At 44.3% G+C, this 19,184-nt stretch overlaps 2 protein-coding genes across 4 annotated transcripts in view; both read right to left on the bottom strand.

Moving 5' to 3' along the window:
• Window positions 1-32: 32 nt before the first annotated feature.
• Window positions 33-9,788, bottom strand: cpsf3 (cleavage and polyadenylation specific factor 3). Its single transcript, XM_063902006.1, has 18 exons — window positions 9,515-9,788; window positions 7,078-7,141; window positions 6,854-6,951; window positions 6,629-6,757; window positions 5,851-6,028; window positions 5,472-5,561; window positions 5,217-5,367; window positions 4,718-4,893; window positions 4,129-4,287; window positions 3,713-3,859; window positions 2,912-3,064; window positions 2,700-2,808; window positions 2,269-2,367; window positions 2,067-2,161; window positions 1,643-1,730; window positions 673-739; window positions 417-513; window positions 33-263 (listed from the first exon to the last, which is right to left on the bottom strand). The coding sequence occupies exons 1-18, from the start codon at window positions 9,583-9,585 to the stop codon at window positions 171-173; spliced, it is 2,064 nt and encodes a 687-aa protein (XP_063758076.1). The 5' UTR covers window positions 9,586-9,788; the 3' UTR covers window positions 33-170.
• A 1,366-nt stretch (window positions 9,789-11,154) lies between these two features.
• Window positions 11,155-19,184, bottom strand: part of asap2b (ArfGAP with SH3 domain, ankyrin repeat and PH domain 2b) — a 25,345-nt gene continuing 17,315 nt past the window's right edge. For all 3 annotated transcript variants that reach the window (XM_063901764.1, XM_063901762.1, XM_063901763.1), the window contains 10 exons: window positions 18,806-18,921; window positions 18,534-18,601; window positions 18,347-18,454; window positions 16,739-16,946; window positions 14,976-15,080; window positions 14,655-14,892; window positions 14,428-14,486; window positions 13,742-13,800; window positions 13,224-13,343; window positions 11,155-12,630 (listed from right to left, as the gene is read on the bottom strand). In XM_063901764.1, the coding sequence (XP_063757834.1) occupies window positions 12,556-12,630; window positions 13,224-13,343; window positions 13,742-13,800; window positions 14,428-14,486; window positions 14,655-14,892; window positions 14,976-15,080; window positions 16,739-16,946; window positions 18,347-18,454; window positions 18,534-18,601; window positions 18,806-18,921 (1,156 nt within the window). In that variant the 3' untranslated portion in view covers window positions 11,155-12,555. The remainder of the gene's footprint in view (window positions 12,631-13,223; window positions 13,344-13,741; window positions 13,801-14,427; window positions 14,487-14,654; window positions 14,893-14,975; window positions 15,081-16,738; window positions 16,947-18,346; window positions 18,455-18,533; window positions 18,602-18,805; window positions 18,922-19,184) is intronic.

Genomic DNA, 19,184 nt, shown 5'->3' with positions numbered 1-19,184 from the left:
TCTGAGCGAGGAGGTTAGTAATGAAACGTGACTCCTTCATTATGCCCAGAGGAAAGGCTGTTTATTGATATACAGATAGCTGGTAGAAAAACATGGTGGATTCCTTTGGAACCGGTTTCCGAACAAAGAGCCCGTCTTTGTTAAAAAGAGGTGTTAATGTGAACACGGGTTTACGAGCAGGCGGGGCTGAGTGCGTCGTGGAGGCGGTGAACGGACACCTCCAGCATCTCCCGCAGCGTCTCGTCCTCCAAACACACCACGGCCTGCAGGCAGAGATCAGGGATTACTGTCATCACATGGACTCCTTCCAGTCTGTGTGCAGCTCACATACGCTGCTTTCAGTAGCAGTACAGCCGCCTGTATGGGGACAGGAAGTGGTCATATGTGTTCTCTCTGTGGACCTCAGATCTACTCACTCGGGTCTCCGGGTCGATGGTTGCCGTGACGCCGTCCACCGTCACACTCAGGTCTTTACCGTCTCTGAAGTTCACACAGTCGTCTCCAAACATGTCGCTGCAACACACACTTCATTACTGATATTTACACACACCGACAGGTTATGTTTAAATATGCAAAAGAGGCGTTATATTATCATTCGCACAAAAGGTCCGAATATTCGGGTAAAATATTCAAAGACAGTAATAAAATAATAAGGTGTACACTGAGACTCACTGCAGCATGAGCTCCAGCCGCTCCACAAACAGATCCATGTCGAACGCTTCCTTCTTCCCCTCCAGGACTGAAACATTTACAGGTGTGTGTTTGAGTTACAGGTGTGTGTTTGATTGACAGATGTGTGTTTGATTGACAGGTGTGTGTATGATTGACAGGTGTGTGTTTGATTGACAGATGTGAGTTTGATTGACAGGTGTGTGTATGATTGACAGGTGTGTGTTTGATTGACAGATGTGTGTTTGATTGACAGGTGTGTGTATGATTGACAGGTGTGTGTTTGATTGACAGATGTGTGTTTGATTGACAGATGTGTGTATGATTGACAGGTGTGTGTTTGATTGACAGATGTGTGTTTGATTGACAGATGTGTGTATGATTGACAGGTGTGTGTTTGATTGACAGATGTGTGTTTGATTGACAGGTGTGTGTATGATTGACAGGTGTGTGTTTGATTGACAGATGTGTGTTTGATTGACAGATGTGTGTATGATTGACAGGTGTGTGTTTGATTGACAGATGTGTGTTTGATTGACAGATGTGTGTTTGATTGACAGATGTGTGTTTGATTGACAGATGTGTGTATGATTGACAGGTGTGTGTTTGATTGACAGATGTGTGTTTGATTGACAGATGTGTGTATGATTGACAGGTGTGTGTTTGATTGACAGATGTGTGTTTGATTGACAGATGTGTGTATGATTGACAGATGTGTGTATGATTGACAGATGTGTTTGATTGACAGATGTGTGTTTGATTGACAGATGTGTGTTTGATTGACAGATGTGTGTATGATTGACAGATGTGTGTTTGATTGACAGATGTGTGTATGATTGACAGATGTGTGTTTGATTGACAGATGTGTGTTTGATTGACAGATGTGTGTATGATTGACAGATGTGTGTATGATTGACAGATGTGTGTTTGATTGACAGATGTGTGTTTGATTGACAGATGTGTGTTTGCTCACATTTCTGGGCGTTGGGGTTGGATTGGACCTCCAGGACCACCGTAGTGACGGCGTCGGCGTACATGTCGTTCAGCGGGTTGGCGATCCACTGAGGAGGAAAGCATTTCAATTCATATTTAAAAACCGATGTGTTGTTTTTAATATTGGTTTTATTTTGTCTTACAGTTTGGTTGCATTTTCATTTCATGTTTACTTTGTGTTGAAGCCTTAAAACACATTATTGTGATTATTGAACATAATTATCAATAACAACAATATCCAATACATATTTAAATATGTGAGAACCGATCTTCTCCGTCGTCCAATACAGGCATAAATAACTATTAAATGATAGTAAATCACTCATTAAAATAATGTAATGATATTTAAATATTATCTGGTAGAAATCTGGATTATGTTCAGATATTTTGAAGAGGGTCCCGACCTCCAGCAGCACCATGCCGGCCTCGTGCACCAGCGTGATGCTCTTAAAGACCCTGACGGTGATCTTCTCTGCGCCCTCCACCTGCTCCACGTCACCTGCACAAACATAACCTTTAAAACCCTCCACAAACACAGGGAATACGTTTCATTTAGCCCACGCTTATTTAACAATAAAACAGATAACATTAATAACACATAATGACCTGCGAGGCAGCGCAGCTGGCTGACCAGCAGGGAGATGGGTCCGGTGTACGGGATGGCCTGAGTCTGCGTCACGGTGCTCATACACAGATCTGTGTAGTCTGAACAGAGAGACAAACACTGAGAATAACCACAGCACCTGAACACAACACAGGGATGTGCTCAGGGACGCAGCACAGAAGAAAAACATCTCAAATGTCGCCTCAGAAAATAACCATAAAAACAAATATCATTTATTTGCTAAAAATGTAAAATAAGAGTTAATAATTCAATATAAAGCATCATTTAACTACCATCTATTACACGATCAAACCTCTGGTTTTCAGCATTCAGATTCTTTTTAACAATAAGAAAACTCTTCCTGTTGAGGGTAAATATGACCCTCCTCAGGCGTTCACTGACTGAGCGTCTGTGTGCCTGAAGGTATACTGACTGGAGAGGTCGGAGGGCGTCACGATGTGATAGTTGAAGTTCCTCTTGACGAGGATCCCGGACACCCTCTGACCCTGAACACACTTCCTGTCTGTCAGAGAGCCCATCACCTGCAGAGCAACAGAAGCGATCAGAATAAAGGGGGCCGTTAGGAACCGTAGTTTGGACCCCCTGATGGTGAGTGTGGCGGCTGAACACCAGTGACTGGCTGACCTTGGCCAGCTTCTCTCCTCTAAAGTTGAGCGTGACGGCCTCCGTGTTCCTCGGGTTGTGGACTTCGATATCCACCTCGTCGTTGTCCTCGTACTCGCGGATTAGCGCCGCCTTCAGACGGGCCATCTCATTCTGCTCGCCGTGGACCAGGATCTGCAAACGAAGCAGAACTGAAACTCCCTCTGGCTTAACGCTAATGTTAGCATGCAAATTTTACATTAGCACAGTTAGCATGCTAAGTTTACATTAGCACAGTTAGCATGCTACATTTACATTAGCACAGTTAGCATGCTACATTTACATTAGCACAGTTAGCATGCTGCATTTACATTAGCACAGTTAGCATGCTACATTTACATTAGCACAGTTAGCATGCTACATTTACATTAGCACAGTTAGCATGCTACATTTACATTAGCACAGTTAGCATGCTACATTTACATTAGCACAGTTAGCATGCTGCATTTACATTAGCACAGTTAGCATGCTACATTTACATTAGTACAGTTAGCATGCTGCATTTACATTAGCACAGTTAGCATGCTACATTTACATTAGCACAGTTAGCATGCTGCATTTACATTAGCACAGTTAGCATGCTACATTTACATTAGCACAGTTAGCATGCTACATTTACATTAGCACAGTTAGCATGTTTAATGTTCTAATCATTGATCCTTTTTTACATTTTGATGTATTGAGCTAAATGCTCATGTAGCATGAGTTGTTTACATACCAGCTAGCATCACTTTGACATGCTTAATGTTAAGAGAGCGAGTGTGTGTGTGTGTGTGTGTGTACCACGTGTGGGGGTTTGAGAGCTCGGATGAACTCGCTGGTCTGCTGGTAGTCGGTGTGGGCGGAGAAGGAGATGTAGTCGACGGACATCTTCAGGGGGAGCTTCTGACCCGACATGGTGCAGATCTCATCGGGCTCCGTCATGATGTGCTGAGGCACAGAAACAGCACTCAGTACAGACCGGCCGGGGGGGGGATCTCTCAAGTTTGTCATAATGATCGATCATTAAAGTGTTCTCAGGTGCAGGGGAACTACAGTCTGATTTAAGGGGTTATATTTACCATCAGTAATCCAGATCTGCCTAGCAACTAAAGGTGTTAAATACATGTAGTGGAGTAAAAGTACAGTACCTGTAAAGAATACTTGAGTAAACACTTGGTTACTTTACACCCCGTGATAAGCTGTGCCCGAGGCGTTACCTTGGCGAGCGTCCCCTCCACGCAGTACCCGGCGATGATGACGCCGTTCCTCTTGTCTGTGCACCAGCTCTCGAACAGCTCTCGGGACAAACCACTCTGCATCATCCCGGGGGACGCCATCACCACGCTGGGCCCGATGTCATCAAAGTGGTCCATGCTCTGAATCACAAATATTCATATCATCGTCATCAGGAGACGGCCGGGGATCGAGACTGTGGCTTTAATGCACGGGTTTCCAAACCCGTGGTCCATTCTGACATTTTCAGGATTAAACATTGCAGTTTCAAGCAGGAAGAGGCCATATTCAAACTCTGGGCCCGATTTTTACGTTTCAGGGTCATTTCTGATGCTGAACATGTCAGAAATGGACTCAGTAACCCCCAACCCACTCCAGAACTGTCCAAATCTGCCAAAACATTCAAGCTATTGTCTGCATATGCTAATTAGTGCTAACTGATGCTAACTGTATAAATGTCCCAACATCTGCAGGTTAGCCTCCAGCAGTGTCTCTGAGCTGGAGACCCCTACTCTACATTTCCATCAGAAGACTGGGGGTCCTTTGAGGGACGCCGGGCCTCTGGGTCCTGACCTTGAGGTTGCTGATGTGCTTGAAGACGAAGGGGTTGTTGATGTTGATGGCCTTGCGGATTTTGTCGTTCATGGCGTTGATGTAGGTCTGGTACACCGCCATGCACTTCCTGGCCAGAGAGGAGGCGTAGTAGATGGGGATGTCGTGCAGCTCTGGGTGGTTCTGCCAGTACTCATCTGATAAACACAAACAAAGTGCGCTCAGCGACAACACAACAACCAGCACTCAGATCGTGTATTGGAAATACCCGAGAGCAGGAGTACTAGAGCACCCTGTGTATACAATTCGACCGCGGCAGCATTGGAGTTTCCTCGCGTCACTCAAACTACAAGCCCTGGAGAGGAGGCGGGGCTTATTTCCATGTAGATACCACCACCACCACCACCTCCACCTCCACCAACAACAACAATGCTACAGACACAAACACAGACTGTACATCCATAACCGTTCTCTGAGCGGCCTCAGGACTCAGGATCTTGGACCCTGAGCGGCTCCTCACCCAGGATGAGCAGCAACTCCTGGGCTCGGCCCAGGGCGAAGACGGGGATCAGGCAGCGGCCCTCCCGGTTCACGATGTCCTGCACCGTGTTGCAGAAGCGAGACTCGCGCTCCTCTCTCTTCTCGTGGATGTGAGTCCCATAGGTCGACTCCTGGAGGACCGACAACGATCAGATTAATAATCAATATAATCTCCTGTCCTTTATACCATGCTGCCCTGCTGGAGGAGCCTGGGACCACACACACACACTCTCACCGTGATCAGGATGTCGGGTTTGACGCTTGGGATCTCAGCGGCCATCAGATGTCTGTCCTCCTGACGAGAGAAATCTCCTGTGTACAGCAACTACACACACACACACACACACACACACACACACACACACACACACACACACACACACACACACACACACACACACACACACACACACACACACACACACACACACACACACACACACACACACACACACACACACACACACACACACACACACACACACACACACACACACACACACACACACACGTTAATAATAAGTCGTTACTAACATAATTGATACGTGAGTGAGTGTGTGTGTGTGTGTGTGTGAGCAGTGTTGGTTGTGTTGGAGAAGAGGATTGTGGGTAACCTTGACGCCTGCGATCTCGATCATGAACATGGCGGCCCCCAGCACGTGTCCAGCGTGGTAGCACCAGAACTTGATCCCGGCGACCTCCTTCACCTCGTGGAAGTTGATGGTCTCGATCTTCTCCATGCTCTCCTCCAGGTCCGTCTCCGTGTACAGCATGTCGTCTGCAGAGATGTTGCTGTGCAGGTGCAACAACAGAACTTTAGATATGCGAAGCTCTGAAAAAACGTTTCGTTTGATCTTTCATACAAACCGAAATATGTTTGGACACGGCTTGTTGAATACTCGATTCTGATTGGTCAGAGGTTAATCCTCGATAACAGGAGGACCAATCACGTTCCATGAAAGGAAGTCTAACACTTGAAACACCATTATGTTGGTCCCTCAGAAATACCGTGTTTCATACACCTGTTTGTTAATGCAGATATCCAATGAGCCAATCACAGGGCAGCAGCTCAATGCATGCAGACACATGGTGAAGAGGAGCTGGGGGGGCTCAGAGCCTCAGATCTCAGCTGCTGATCTACTGGGATTTTCACCCACCACCATCTCTAGGGTCCACAGAGACTGGTCCAGTTCTCTGTGGGCCAGAGGAAAGTGGACAGACTGGTTCTAGAGGACAGTCAGGCAGCGACTCTACTAAGCGAGGTGCAGGAGCCCCTCTCGGAGCCCCAGCACCTGAAACCCTGAAGCTGGACATCTCCCAATTGACCAATCAGAATACAGCATTCGCCTGGTGTGTGTGTGTGTGGGGGGGGGGGGGGGGGGGGGGGCTCACCTGACTTTGACGTAGTCGGACAGCAGCCAGCGGTAGATGGCTTTGGTTGCGTGAGTCATGAAGGTGCGTCCTTTGAAGCTGGTTTTCTGCAGGAACCAGGGCAGAGCGCCGCAGTGGTCCAGGTGGAAGCTGGGGGGGGGGGGGGGGGGGTGCAAGTAACAATAAACCTGGCACATCTGCTACAGTGTGTGAGTGTGTGTGTCAGATGGTTGCTCCTGGACTCACTGGCTGATGAGCAGCAGGTCGATCTCAGCCGGGTCGATCAGGTCGATGTACGGCAGAGCATCCATCCCCTCCAGACCGGGGTGGATCCCACAGTCCAGCTGAAACACACACACACACACACACACACACACACACACACACACACACACACACACACACACACCAGTGTGAGTCCAAACGCTGCACAGAGCATGCGTATAATCTGTCTTTATCTCGAAACATACCATAATCTTACGTCCCTTGAATTCCAAGATGATGCAGGACCGTCCCACTTCCTGTCCTGCTCCTCTGCACACACACACACACACATTACATCTTACTTACACACATCATGCTGACTGCAGTGGGGATTGAATCTCTCTCTCTGTGTAGTATGTGTTGTATGTGTTGTATGTGTTGTATGTGTTGTATGTGTTGTATGTGTAGTATGTGTTGTATGTGTTGTATGTGTTGTATGTGTAGTATGTGTAGTATGTGTTGTATGTGTTGTATGTGTTGTATGTGTTGTATGTGTTGTATGTGTAGTAGTATGTGTTGTATGTGTAGTGTGTGTAGTGTGTGTTGTGTGTGTTGTATGTGTTGTATGTGTTGTATGTGTTGTATGTGTAGTGTGTGTAGTGTGTGTTGTGTGTGTTGGATGTGTTGTATGTGTAGTATGTGTTGTATGTGTTGTATGTGTTGTATGTGTTGTATGTGTTGTATGTGTAGTATGTGTAGTATGTGTTGTATGTGTAGTGTGTGTAGTGTGTGTTGTGTGTGTTGGATGTGTTGTATGTGTAGTATGTGTTGTATGTGTTGTATGTGTAGTATGTGTTGTATGTGTTGTATGTGTAGTATGTGTTGTATGTGTTGTATGTGTTGTATGTGTTGTATGTGTAGTATGTGTAGTATGTGTTGTATGTGTTGTATGTGTTGTATGTGTAGTGTGTGTAGTGTGTGTTGTGTGTGTTGGATGTGTTGTATGTGTAGTATGTGTTGTATGTGTTGTATGTGTAGTATGTGTTGTATGTGTTGTATGTGTAGTGTGTGTAGTATGTGTAGTATGTGTTGTAAGTGTTGTATGTGTAGTATGTGTTGTATGTGTTGTATGTGTAGTATGTGTAGTATGTGTTGTATGTGTTGTATGTGTAGTGTGTGTAGTGTGTGTTGTGTGTGTTGGATGTGTAGTATGTGTTGTATGTGTTGTATGTGTAGTATGTGTTGTATGTGTTGTATGTGTAGTATGTGTAGTATGTGTTGTATGTGTTGGATGTGTTGTATGTGTTGTATGTGTAGTATGTGTTGTATGTGTTGGATGTGTAGTGTGTGTTGGATGTGTAGTGTGTGTTGGATGTGTTGTATGTGTTGTATGTGTAGTATGTGTTGTATGTGTTGTATGTGTAGTATGTGTAGTATGTGTTGTATGTGTTGGATGTGTTGTATGTGTTGTATGTGTAGTATGTGTTGTATGTGTTGGATGTGTAGTGTGTGTTGGATGTGTAGTGTGTGTTGGATGTGTTGTATGTGTTGTATGTGTTGTATGTGTTGTCTGTGTAGTGTGTGTTGTATGTGTTGTATGTGTTGTATGTGTAGTATGTGTTGTATGTGTAGTATGTGTAGTATGTGTTGTATGTGTTGTATGTGTAGTGTTATGTGTAGTATGTGTAGTATGTGTAGTATGTGTTGTATGTGTAGTATGTGTTGTATGTGTTGTATGTGTATTGTGTGTTGGATGTGTTGTATGTGTAGTGTTATTTGTTGTATGTGTATTGTGTGTTGTATGTGTAGTGTTATGTGTTGTATGTGTAGTGTTATGTGTAGTATGTGTTGTATGTGTAGTATGTGTAGTATGTGTAGTATGTGTAGTATGTGTTGTATGTGTATTGTGTGTAGTGTGTGTATTGTGTGTTGTATGTGTAGTGTTATTTGTTGTATGTGTTGTATGTGTAGTGTTATTTGTTGTATGTGTATTGTTATGTGTTGTATGTGTAGTGTTATGTGTAGTGTTATGTGTTGTATGTGTATTGTGTGTTGTATGTGTTGTATGTGTAGTGTTATGTGTTGTATGTGTATTGTGTGTTGTATGTGTAGTGTGTGTTGGATGTGTTGTATGTGTATTGTTATGTGTTGTATGTGTATATGTGTAGTGTGTGTTGTATGTGTTGTATGTGTATTGTGTGTAGTGTGTGTTGGATGTGTTGTATGTGTTGTATGTGTTGTATGTGTATTGTGTGTTGTATGTGTAGTATGTGTTGTATGTGTATTGTGTGTAGTGTGTGTTGGATGTGTTGTATGTGTTGTATGTGTTGTATGTGTATTGTGTGTTGTATGTGTAGTGTTATGTGTATATGTGTATTGTGTGTTGTATGTGTAGTGTGTGTTGGATGTGTTGTATGTGTATATGTGTAGTGTGTGTTGGATGTGTTGTATGTGTATTGTGTGTTGTATGTGTAGTGTTATGTGTTGTATGTGTATTGTGTGTTGTATGTGTAGTGTTATGTGTTGTATGTGTATTGTGTGTTGTATGTGTAGTGTTATTTGTTGTATGTGTATTGTGTGTTGTATGTGTAGTGTTATGTGTTGTATGTGTAGTGTTATGTGTTGTATGTGTATTGTGTGTGTATGTGTTATGTGTATATGTATACCGTTTTAAAGATAGTAAAGCCGGTACATTAGACTCACAGAGGACGGATCAGCAGCTGGTCGCTCTCCTCTGCAGGAACCGTCACATCACATTTACGCTTCGTCGCCATTTTTACTCCAGAAAAACGGATAATTTTCCAGTAATTTAAACAAATGAAACTCTTCAATTTGAACTTTGAATAAAGAGTTTGTTTTTGTCTGCAGCGCGCGGTTCCAAAAGTAAGGCTACTGCGTCACTACCGTCCCCTGCAGAAACCCCTCCGTGCGGAACAGCAGGCTGTAACTCTGGTTCCCCCCATTGCTGCCATGTAGAGAGGCCGCGCCCCCTCCTGCATCGACGGAGCTCTGCGTGATTGCGTCATGGCTGCAGGAAGGTCTGCGTGATTGCGTCACGGCTGCGGGAAGGTCTGCGTGATTGCGTCATGGCTGCGTGAAGAGAGGCCGGACTAAAACCCACTTGTTGTGTTTTCTCTCCATGATGCCCTCAGTTTTTAACTAATGTAATGAACACTAATGTTTTGGGGCTTTTTCTGATGTTCTGTAATAAGTATTCAATAACGTTGAAGAGAAAAGAAAGTGAACTCTGGCAGATGAGCGGAGAGAGAGAGAATGCATCTTCAAAATATTCCTTTAAAAATATATTCCATCTTTTTTAAAATGATTTCAACTTTGTTTTCAAAGTGTTCCGAATATTAAAAAATGTCCAGCTTAAACATATAGATATCTAGCTTTGATGCAACATATTTCAAACCTTGACATTCTGTCTGTTTTTATTCAACTTTTAACAAAATATTCACTTTTTTATATTTGACCTTTTTTTCAAAATAAGTTCCAAATTCTCCAAATCTTCATTTTAATGTTTTAACTTCGACCTCAAATATTTTGTTTTTAATATTTCAACTTTTTAGTTCAAAATATTCTGAAATGTTCAACATTTTGGAAAGGTTTCAGTTTTTTTGGGACATACATCTGGATTCAGCTTTGAGAGCATTTTAGGAGCTTTTAAACCCTCATGATTTACATAAGGGACATAAAACCGTCATACTGGGATTAAACGCTGATTCACAGACGTCTCTTTCCCAGTGTGGGTCAATGGGGGGGGGGGGAAGTCTTTTTGGAACGGAATGACGTCACGTATGCTGCAGTACCACCGTTTGGCCACCACACACATTCCCAGATGGGCCTCGATGGACACTTCCTGGTATCCACAAACTGGACTAACGTTGAGAAGTATTTTTACATCCCCAGCAGCCAAATAATAAATACATTCATTATTTTGTAATCAAATGCACATAATACTTTTAAAGTTGCCTCATTTGTATATTTGTGTGTTTCTCATTTTTATTTTTAGTTCTAATTATTTGTTATGTGGCTGCTGCTGCAAAAAATCCCAGTTTGGGTAAATGAAGTATTTCTGATTCTGATAAATTAGAGCTGTTTCACTTCTCTCTGATTTTATACATTTGTGTTATTTTATTTCTCTTCTTGCTTCTGATCGGGTTTGCATCCCAGCATTTACATCATTCATATTTACGTTTACATTCCTGCTCTTATGAACATCTGCTTTGTGCTTCTGGCTATTTTCTATTAACTTCTATAGCATGAAAATTGAGAAACTGGAAAGGGAAAACTAACGTTTGTCAGTAAACGCAGACGGCTCATAAAAAAGACACAAGGAGTCATTTCAGGAGTTTTTAATTCCACTGTACGTTAAAAAACAAAATCATTTAACCCCTCTCATAAACAGTTCAGCCAACACATCATGAACAGAGACATGTGAACAGGAAGACACAGAAAACACATGGGAGCCTTTTCTGGACCGGAGAAGCTTCGCAATGTAAGTCAATGGGAGGAAGTCTTTTTGGTCTAATCAGGAGACGGACAGGAAGTGGTTTTTCAACCATTTGAATACTACAAACTCTTCTACTGCACAGATAACTGTAGTTACCAAAGAGCATCAGAATAAGATCTGATGAAGTAAGCAGGAGATGTTGGACGGAGGAAAAGCTGAAACAAGCAGCAGTGAGCAGCAACTGTTTCCCATGAGGGAAGCTAGCGTTAGCCTCCAGATACCTGCTGGCTCATTTTACAGAAAGCTCGAGGGTATTTCTCATCATCCTACACAAAGTCGCCCTTCTGTTAACTCTGGGAAACTTCTGCAAGCTGAACGAGAATTTAAAATAAAGTTCTGGAACAAAGCATTAATAGAAACTGCTTCAGTTTCCTGTTGCAGTTAGTCCTGAGAGTCTGTGGTCCTTCCCTTCCGCACTGCAGCTCAGAGGGAATTATTTACTATATTCATTTTACGGCTCAGGATGCTTTACAAAACATCATCTTTCATAAATTGCATAGTTTATAAAATATGATGTTTTTTATAAACTATGCAATAGTTTTAACAGCTTAGTCCTAAAGTTAATGAGCTGATAATGAACCATCGTTATAGCTTTTGATTCATTTCCTAAAATATTTAAGGTTTTTAAAATGGACTTTAGGTTTCTTAAAATAGGTCTCAATGCTGACTCATGTCAGGGTTCAGGACTCATAATGCTGACTCATGTCAGGGTTCAGGACTCATAATGCTGACTCATGTCAGGGTTCAGGACTCATAATGCTGACTCATGTCAGGGTTTAGGACTCATAATGCTGACTCATGTCAGGGTTCAGGACTCATAATGCTGACTCATGTCAGGGTTCAGGACTCATAATGCTGACTCATGTCAGGGTTTAGGACTCATAATGCTGACTCATGTCAGGGTTCAGGACTCATAATGCTGACTCATGTCAGGGTTCAAGACTCATAATGCTGACTCATGTCAGGGTTCAGGACTCATAATGCTGACTCATGTCAGGATTCAGGACTCATAATGCTGACTCATGTCAGGGTTTAGGACTCATAATGCTGACTCATGTGTCTCTGTAATGCTGACTCATGTGTCTCCGTAATGCTGACTTATGTGTCTCCGTAATGCTGACTCATGTGTCTCCGTAATGCTGACTCATGTGTCTCCGTAATGCTGTATCATGTGTCTCCGTAATGCTGTATCATTTGTGTCCGTGTCTCCAGGTGAGATCTCTCCCGATCACTCCGTGATGAAGTGAACGAAGGTGACAGGAAACACTCCTCGCCTCGTCGGGTCTGCCTCCACGTAACCAGACTGAAAGCACAAGTTACACAAATGCTCTTTCAAGATCACAACACACTTAGAGCGACATGCGTCAGGAAGAGCAGACTCCCAGCTTTCCAATGAACGGTGATGACTGTCGATAGGACTGGACTCTGATAAAAAGGCCTTCCAACTCTACTTCAGCTTTAGTTACTCTTGAGGGGGGGCCCAGGGTTCATATTTTGTCAGATTTTTTTGAAAGTCGACAATTTTGAAAAAGTCTAAATTTGGAACCAAATTCTGAAAAGAAGTTCAAAAGGAAACCAAAAGTGTGAGCTTTTAAAAGAAGGTGATTAGAGCCACGTGAAGAAGGAGTTAGGACAAGGAGAAGACGGGGGGACATTTTTAAAAGACGATATTTAGATTCAGATTTCTTTGAAAAAAAAGTCTGAATTTGGGTAAAAATTTGATGATTTAGAAAAAATAAACCGAAAAAAAAAAACGGAATCTTTTTTTCTGTCAAATGACAGCACAGGTTTCCACCCAAAAAGGGGCAGGGCCTTGTGTGGAGGGAAAGTACCGGATAGGTTTCTGTCATCTATACTTGATGTACTTCCTGTTTGGGGGGGGAGGCTGTCACTTACCCACCACTCGCTGTCCTCCTCCCCCTCCACCACGATCACCTCCCCCTCGCTGAACGTCAGCTCGTCCACGTTATCGGCCAAACATTTGTAGATCGCCTTTACTCTCTTAGGCTTCTGCTTCTACACACACACACACACACACACACACACACACACACACACACACACACACACACACACACACACACACAAAATGAAGACAGTATCCACAGAGATCCTGAGCACTGCGCAGAGATGAAGAGCACTAACCGCAGACACAGATCTAACTCCAGAGGCTGAACACACAAACTGAGTCTTTAAATCCGATATGAACAAACCAACAGGAACTGCAATGAGATTAAAGTGAGCTCAGAGAGCAGACAGGACTCCTGGAGGTCACTGGACTGGTTTTGAAGATGGACTCCAGTATCAGGTCTCTGGTATTTGATGTCTCTGACCCGGCACTGACCCACAGCATCAGATGGGTGTGTGAATGATCTGTGCCTTCACACACACGTCTGTTGTGTTCAAGGACTTACGGAGAAAGTGCTCCTGGGTTTAGGAGTTGGAGGACCTTGGGGGGATTTGGGCTGCGACGCTAAAGAGACAAATAAACAACAACAAATGACTTCAATATCTTTAGAAACTCACAACTGTGTGTGTGTGTGTGTGTGTGTGTGTGTGTGTGTGTGTGTGTGTGTGTGTGTGTGTGTGTGTGTTTCTGTGTGTGTGTGTGTGTGTGTATGTGTGTGTGTGTTTCTGTGTGTGTGTGTGTGTGTGTGTGTGTGTGTGTGTGTGTGTTTCTGTGTGTGTGTGTGTTTCTGTGTGTGTGTGTGTGTGTGTGTGTGTGTGTGTGTGTGTGTGTGTGTGTGTGTGTTTCTGTGTGTGTGTGTGTGTGTGTGTGTGTGTGTGTGTTTCTGTGTGTGTGTGTGTGTTTCTGTGTGTGTGTGTGTGTGTGTGTTTCTGTGTGTGTGTGTGTGTGTGTGTGTGTGTGTGTGTGTGTGTGTTTCTGTGTGTGTGTGTGTGTGTGTGTGTGTGTGTTTCTGTGTGTGTGTGTGTGTGTGTGTTTCTGTGTGTGTGTGTGTGTTTCTGTGTGTGTGTGTGTGTGTGTGTGTTTCTGTGTGTGTGTGTGTGTGTGTGTGTGTGTGTGTTTCTGTGTGTGTGTGTATGTGTTTCTGTGTGTGTGTGTGTGTGTGTGTGTGTTTCTGTGTGTGTGTGTGTGTACCTTGTTTCTCCACGGATGGAGTCCTGAGAGGAGGTCTCTGCAGAGGACATGTCACTGATCTGAAATCAGACGGAGGCGGATCACAGTACTCGTGTCATTTAAACTGGATGTGCTGGCGAGGAGGCGGGGCTTATCTCCACATAGACAACAACAACAACAACAACAACAACAACAACAACAACAACAACAACAACATATACCGGGAGCTTTAGAAGAGGACTACGTACCCGGGAGCGGATCTGGGTCCAGGAGGTCTGCTGGTCTTATGGAGGGGGACGGGTGGGGGGAGGGGCGGTGCCTTGTAGTGAGGGGGCGATGGAATTGGGGGGGGGGGAGGCGGGGGTGGGAGTCCTGCAGCCGGTGGGGGGGGCAGAGGGGGGAGGGGGGTGTTCCTGGCCGACAGGGTCTTGGTCTCCAACATGCTGGACCTCCTGTTCCCTGGAGGGGGGGGAGCCGCCGGGAGCACTGAGGGAGGGGGACGTGGAGATTAAAAGTGATTCAAACGGCGGGCTTTTATTGTGGAGACAGGAAGTGACTGACAGACTCACCGTACATGGAGGAGTTCCTCTCGGGGGCCTGAGGGTTGGGGGGGTCGGAGGAGGACCGCTGTCTCCCCACAGTCTCCATAGGGGCTGGTTTACCGTGTCCGCACGCTGCGAGACAAGAGAAGACTACGTGTGTCTTCTACTTTAGAAGTACTTGTACTAAACCTGAGTATTTAAATGTTATGCTACTGTGTACTTTTACTGCACTCCCTTTATTTTACACCTGTAGTTATTTACAGATCTGGATTACTGAAGGTAAATATACCCCTTCAATCAGACTGTAGTTCCCCTGCAGTAAATCCAGCAGCTACCCTGCAGTATACAAAGCATTCAAACTAGCTGCACCTTTACCAGCTCTGAGAACACTTTAATGATCAATCATTATAAAACATATCAGAGATATTATTCTGAAATGGACCAATCAGACAATGACTACTTTTACTGTCGCTACTTTAAGTACATTTAGAGGAGAGTACTTTCTACTTTCACTGGAGGAACATTTAGAATACTTTCACTGTGACAGAGTATTCCTACACTCTGGTACTTCTACTTTACTCAGTACAAGACCTGAGTACTTCTACTTTACTCAAGTACAAGACCTGAGTACTTCTACTTTACTCAAGTACAAGACCTGAGTACTTCTACTTTACTCAAGTACAAGACCTGAGTACTTCTACTTTACTCAAGTACAAGATCTGAGTACTTCTACTTTACTCAAGAACAAGACCTGAGTACTTCTACTTTACTCAAGTACAAGACCTGAGTACTTCTACTTTACTCAAGTACAAGACCTGAGTACTTCTACTTTACTCAAGTACAAGACCTGAGTACTTCTACTTTACTCAAGTACAAGATCTGAGTACTTCTACTTTACTCAAGTACAAGACCTGAGTACTTCTACTTTACTCAAGTACAAGACCTGAGTACTTCTACTTTACTCAAGTACAAGATCTGAGTACTTCTACTTTACTCAAGTACAAGACCTGAGTACTTCTACTTTACTCAAGTACAAGACCTGAGTACTTCTACTTTACTCAAGTACAAGATCTGAGTACTTCTACTTAGTCAAGTACAAGACCTGAGTACTTCTACTTTACTCAAATACAAGATCTGAGTACTTCTACTTTACTCAAGTACAAGACCTGAGTACTTCTACTTTACTCAAGTACAAGATCTGAGTACTTCTACTTTACTCAAGAACAAGACCTGAGTACTTCTACTTTACTCAAGTACAAGACCTGAGTACTTCTACTTTACTCAAGTACAAGATCTGAGTACTTCTACTTAGTCAAGTACAAGACCTGAGTACTTCTACTTTACTCAAGAACAAGATCTGAGTACTTCTACTTTACTCAAGTACAAGATCTGAGTACTTCTACTTTACTCAAGTATAAGATCTGAGTACTTCTACTTTACTCAAGTACAAGACCTGAGTACTTCTACTTTACTCAAGTACAAGATCTGAGTACTTCTACTTTACTCAAGTACAAGACCTGAGTACTTCTACTTTACTCAAGTACAAGGCCTGAGTACTTCTACTATTACTGAGACAGAGTATTCCTACACTCTGGTGCAGTGTATATATATCAGATATATTATTCTGAACACTTCAATGATCAATAATTATGAAACAGGTGGGATCGGTTTCTTCCGTTACCTCCAAAACCAACCCCACGATTACCTGCTGATGATAATCACTACACCAATAACATTTCTTTACTCATCAGCATCACATCTTATCGCTCTGTTTCGGGTCACTGTCTGACCTCTGTTGGGGCCTCGGGGGGGCAGTGGGGGTCCCGGGGGGGGCAGGTTGAGGTCCAGCATGGTGCCGTAGGTCTCGTTGTTGATCATCATGCTGGGAACCTGAGGCCTCTGTTTTTCCCGGGCCAGAGCCACCATGTTGGGCTGCGGGGGGACAGCGCCCGGCAGGAAGCAGCTGACGGGACGCTCGTCACGGCGCGTCGGTATTGGCTGCAGGAAACACATCGTTTAACTTCCTGTACAGAACTCCTGGAATCATGTGACCAAACACCACTACTGTGACTTAATGTGGAACATCTGAAGGCAGCATCTCCCTTCCAATGGGATTCCTCCGTGTGATATTCGATTATTCAAACAAACGTTTAGTTCAACCGGAGAATCTCCACGTATGATTTCTGAAGTAAAGAGCTAGCGCTATAAAGGAACTACAGCACGGTCACATGACTTCACGTCTCCACCGCTAAGCTAAAGGAGGCTAATGTTGGGCTATAAAGGAACTACAGCACGGTCACATGACTTCACGTCTCCACCGCTAAGCTAAAGGAGGCTAATGTTGGGCTATAAAGGAACTACAGCACGGTCACATGACTTCACGTCTCCACCGCTAAGCTAAAGGAGGCTAATGTTGGGCTATAAAGAAACTACAGCACGGTCACATGACTTCACGTCTCCACCGCTAAGCTAAAGGAGGCTAATGTTGGGCTATAAAGGAACTACAGCACGGTCACATGACTTCACGTCTCCACCGCTAAGCTAAAGGAGGCTAATGTTGGGCTATAAAGGAACTACAGCACGGTCACATGACTTCACGTCTCCACCGCTAAGCTAAAGGAGGCTAATGTTGGGCTATAAAGGAACTACAGCACGGTCACATGACTTCACGTCACCACCGCTAAGCTAAAGGAGGCTAATGTTGGGCTATAAAGGAACTACAGCACGATCACATGACTTCACGTCTCCACCGCTAAGCTAAAGGAGGCTAATGTTGGACTATAGAGGAACTACAGCACGGTCACATGACTTCACGTCTCCACCGCTAAGCTAAAGGAGGCTAATGTTGGGCTATAAAGGAACTACAGCACGGTCACATGACTTCACGTCTCCACCGCTAAGCTAAAGGAGGCTAATGTTGGGCTATAAAGGAACTACAGCACGGTCACATGACTTCACGTCTCCACCGCTAAGCTAAAGGCGGCCAATGTTGGGCTATAAAGGAACTACAGCACGGTCACATGACTTCACGTCTCCACCGCTAAGCTAAAGGCGGCCAATGTTGGGCTATAAAGGAACTACAGCACGGTCACATGACTTCACGTCTCCACCGCTAAGCTAAAGGAGGCTAATGTTGGGCTATAAAGGAACTACAGCACGGTCACATGACTTCACGTCTCCACCGCTTAGCTAAAGGCGGCCAATGTTGGGCGTAATGACGTTTAGTCGTCTCATTCAGACTCTGGTCCGCCCTTCTGTGTGGGATTTTTCTCACGTGTTTATGTGGTAGGACCAAATGTTAAAGTCTTTTCAGCTTGACCTCAGACCTCACATCAGGATAAAAACACGATGAAAACCCTTTGGCTTCAGCTCAGGATGTTTCGGGTTAAAGCTCTGACCTTGTCCTCCATCTCATCTTCGCTCTCGTCCATGTCTTCATTCTGCAGACGCCACTCGTACTCGACGTGAACGTGCACGTTGAATTTCCCCGTCTGCGCCTGATTCAGCTGCAACACAGAAACGCTTTTAAAGACATTCAGGACTTTACAACGAGGTTTCTTTCATACGGGTATACAGAGTTCAGACCTGCTCTTCACACTCGGCGTGTCGAAGGCGTTTGGCGATGTCCAGCGGAGTCTCTCCGGCCTCGTTTGCTGCGACACAAAGACATATATTCTGCTGACTCGATGTGAAGGGAACATGCTCAGTGCTTACACTGTGTGAGGTTGAAGCATAAAGTTCACTGCCCTCTATTCTGAGTCTGTTCTTTAAACCGACTCATATGTGTGTGTGTGTGTGTGTGTGTGTGTGTGTGTGTGTGTGTGTGTGTGTGTGTGTGTGTGTGTGTGTGTTCTCACTGATGGACACGGAGGCCTTCCCTCTCAGCAGCAGCTTCAGACACTCGCTGTTGTCGGTCAGGCAGCAGTAATGCAGTGCCGTGCTGCCTCTGGCTGTCTGCTGGTCCAGGTTTCCACTACACACACACACACACACACACACACACACACACACACACACACACACACACCAACCTTGTGTTACTTTACATGGGGGCAAACTGACTGCAGGGGTACACCCATCACTTCTGAAGCATTTCAAACAAACACAAACAAACTCACGACGGATCGACGTCAAATGACTACAGACGTAAAGAACTACTTAATTAAACAATTCAAACTTACTTAAAAGTACATGCAAAACTACAAGAACACGTAAAAGTACAAAACTACACACAAA

The sequence above is a fragment of the Eleginops maclovinus genome, chromosome 15, assembly GCF_036324505.1.
Source record: "Eleginops maclovinus isolate JMC-PN-2008 ecotype Puerto Natales chromosome 15, JC_Emac_rtc_rv5, whole genome shotgun sequence".
Taxonomy (NCBI): Eukaryota; Metazoa; Chordata; class Actinopteri; order Perciformes; family Eleginopidae; genus Eleginops; species Eleginops maclovinus.
Note: the sequence above shows the minus strand (reverse complement) of the source record. Positions and strands in the feature narration are given on the sequence as shown.

Coding starts and splice junctions, on each gene's coding strand:
- cpsf3 (XM_063902006.1), bottom strand. CDS start 9,585: ATGGCGACGAAGCGTAAATGTGATGTGACGGTTCCTGCAGAGGAGAGC. Junction 7,142..9,514: donor CAGCTGCTGATCCGTCCTCT/GTGAGTCTAATG, acceptor GTGTGTGTGCAG/AGGAGCAGGACAGGAAGTGG. Junction 6,758..6,853: donor GACCTGCTGCTCATCAGCCA/GTGAGTCCAGGA, acceptor CCCCCCCCCCAG/CTTCCACCTGGACCACTGCG.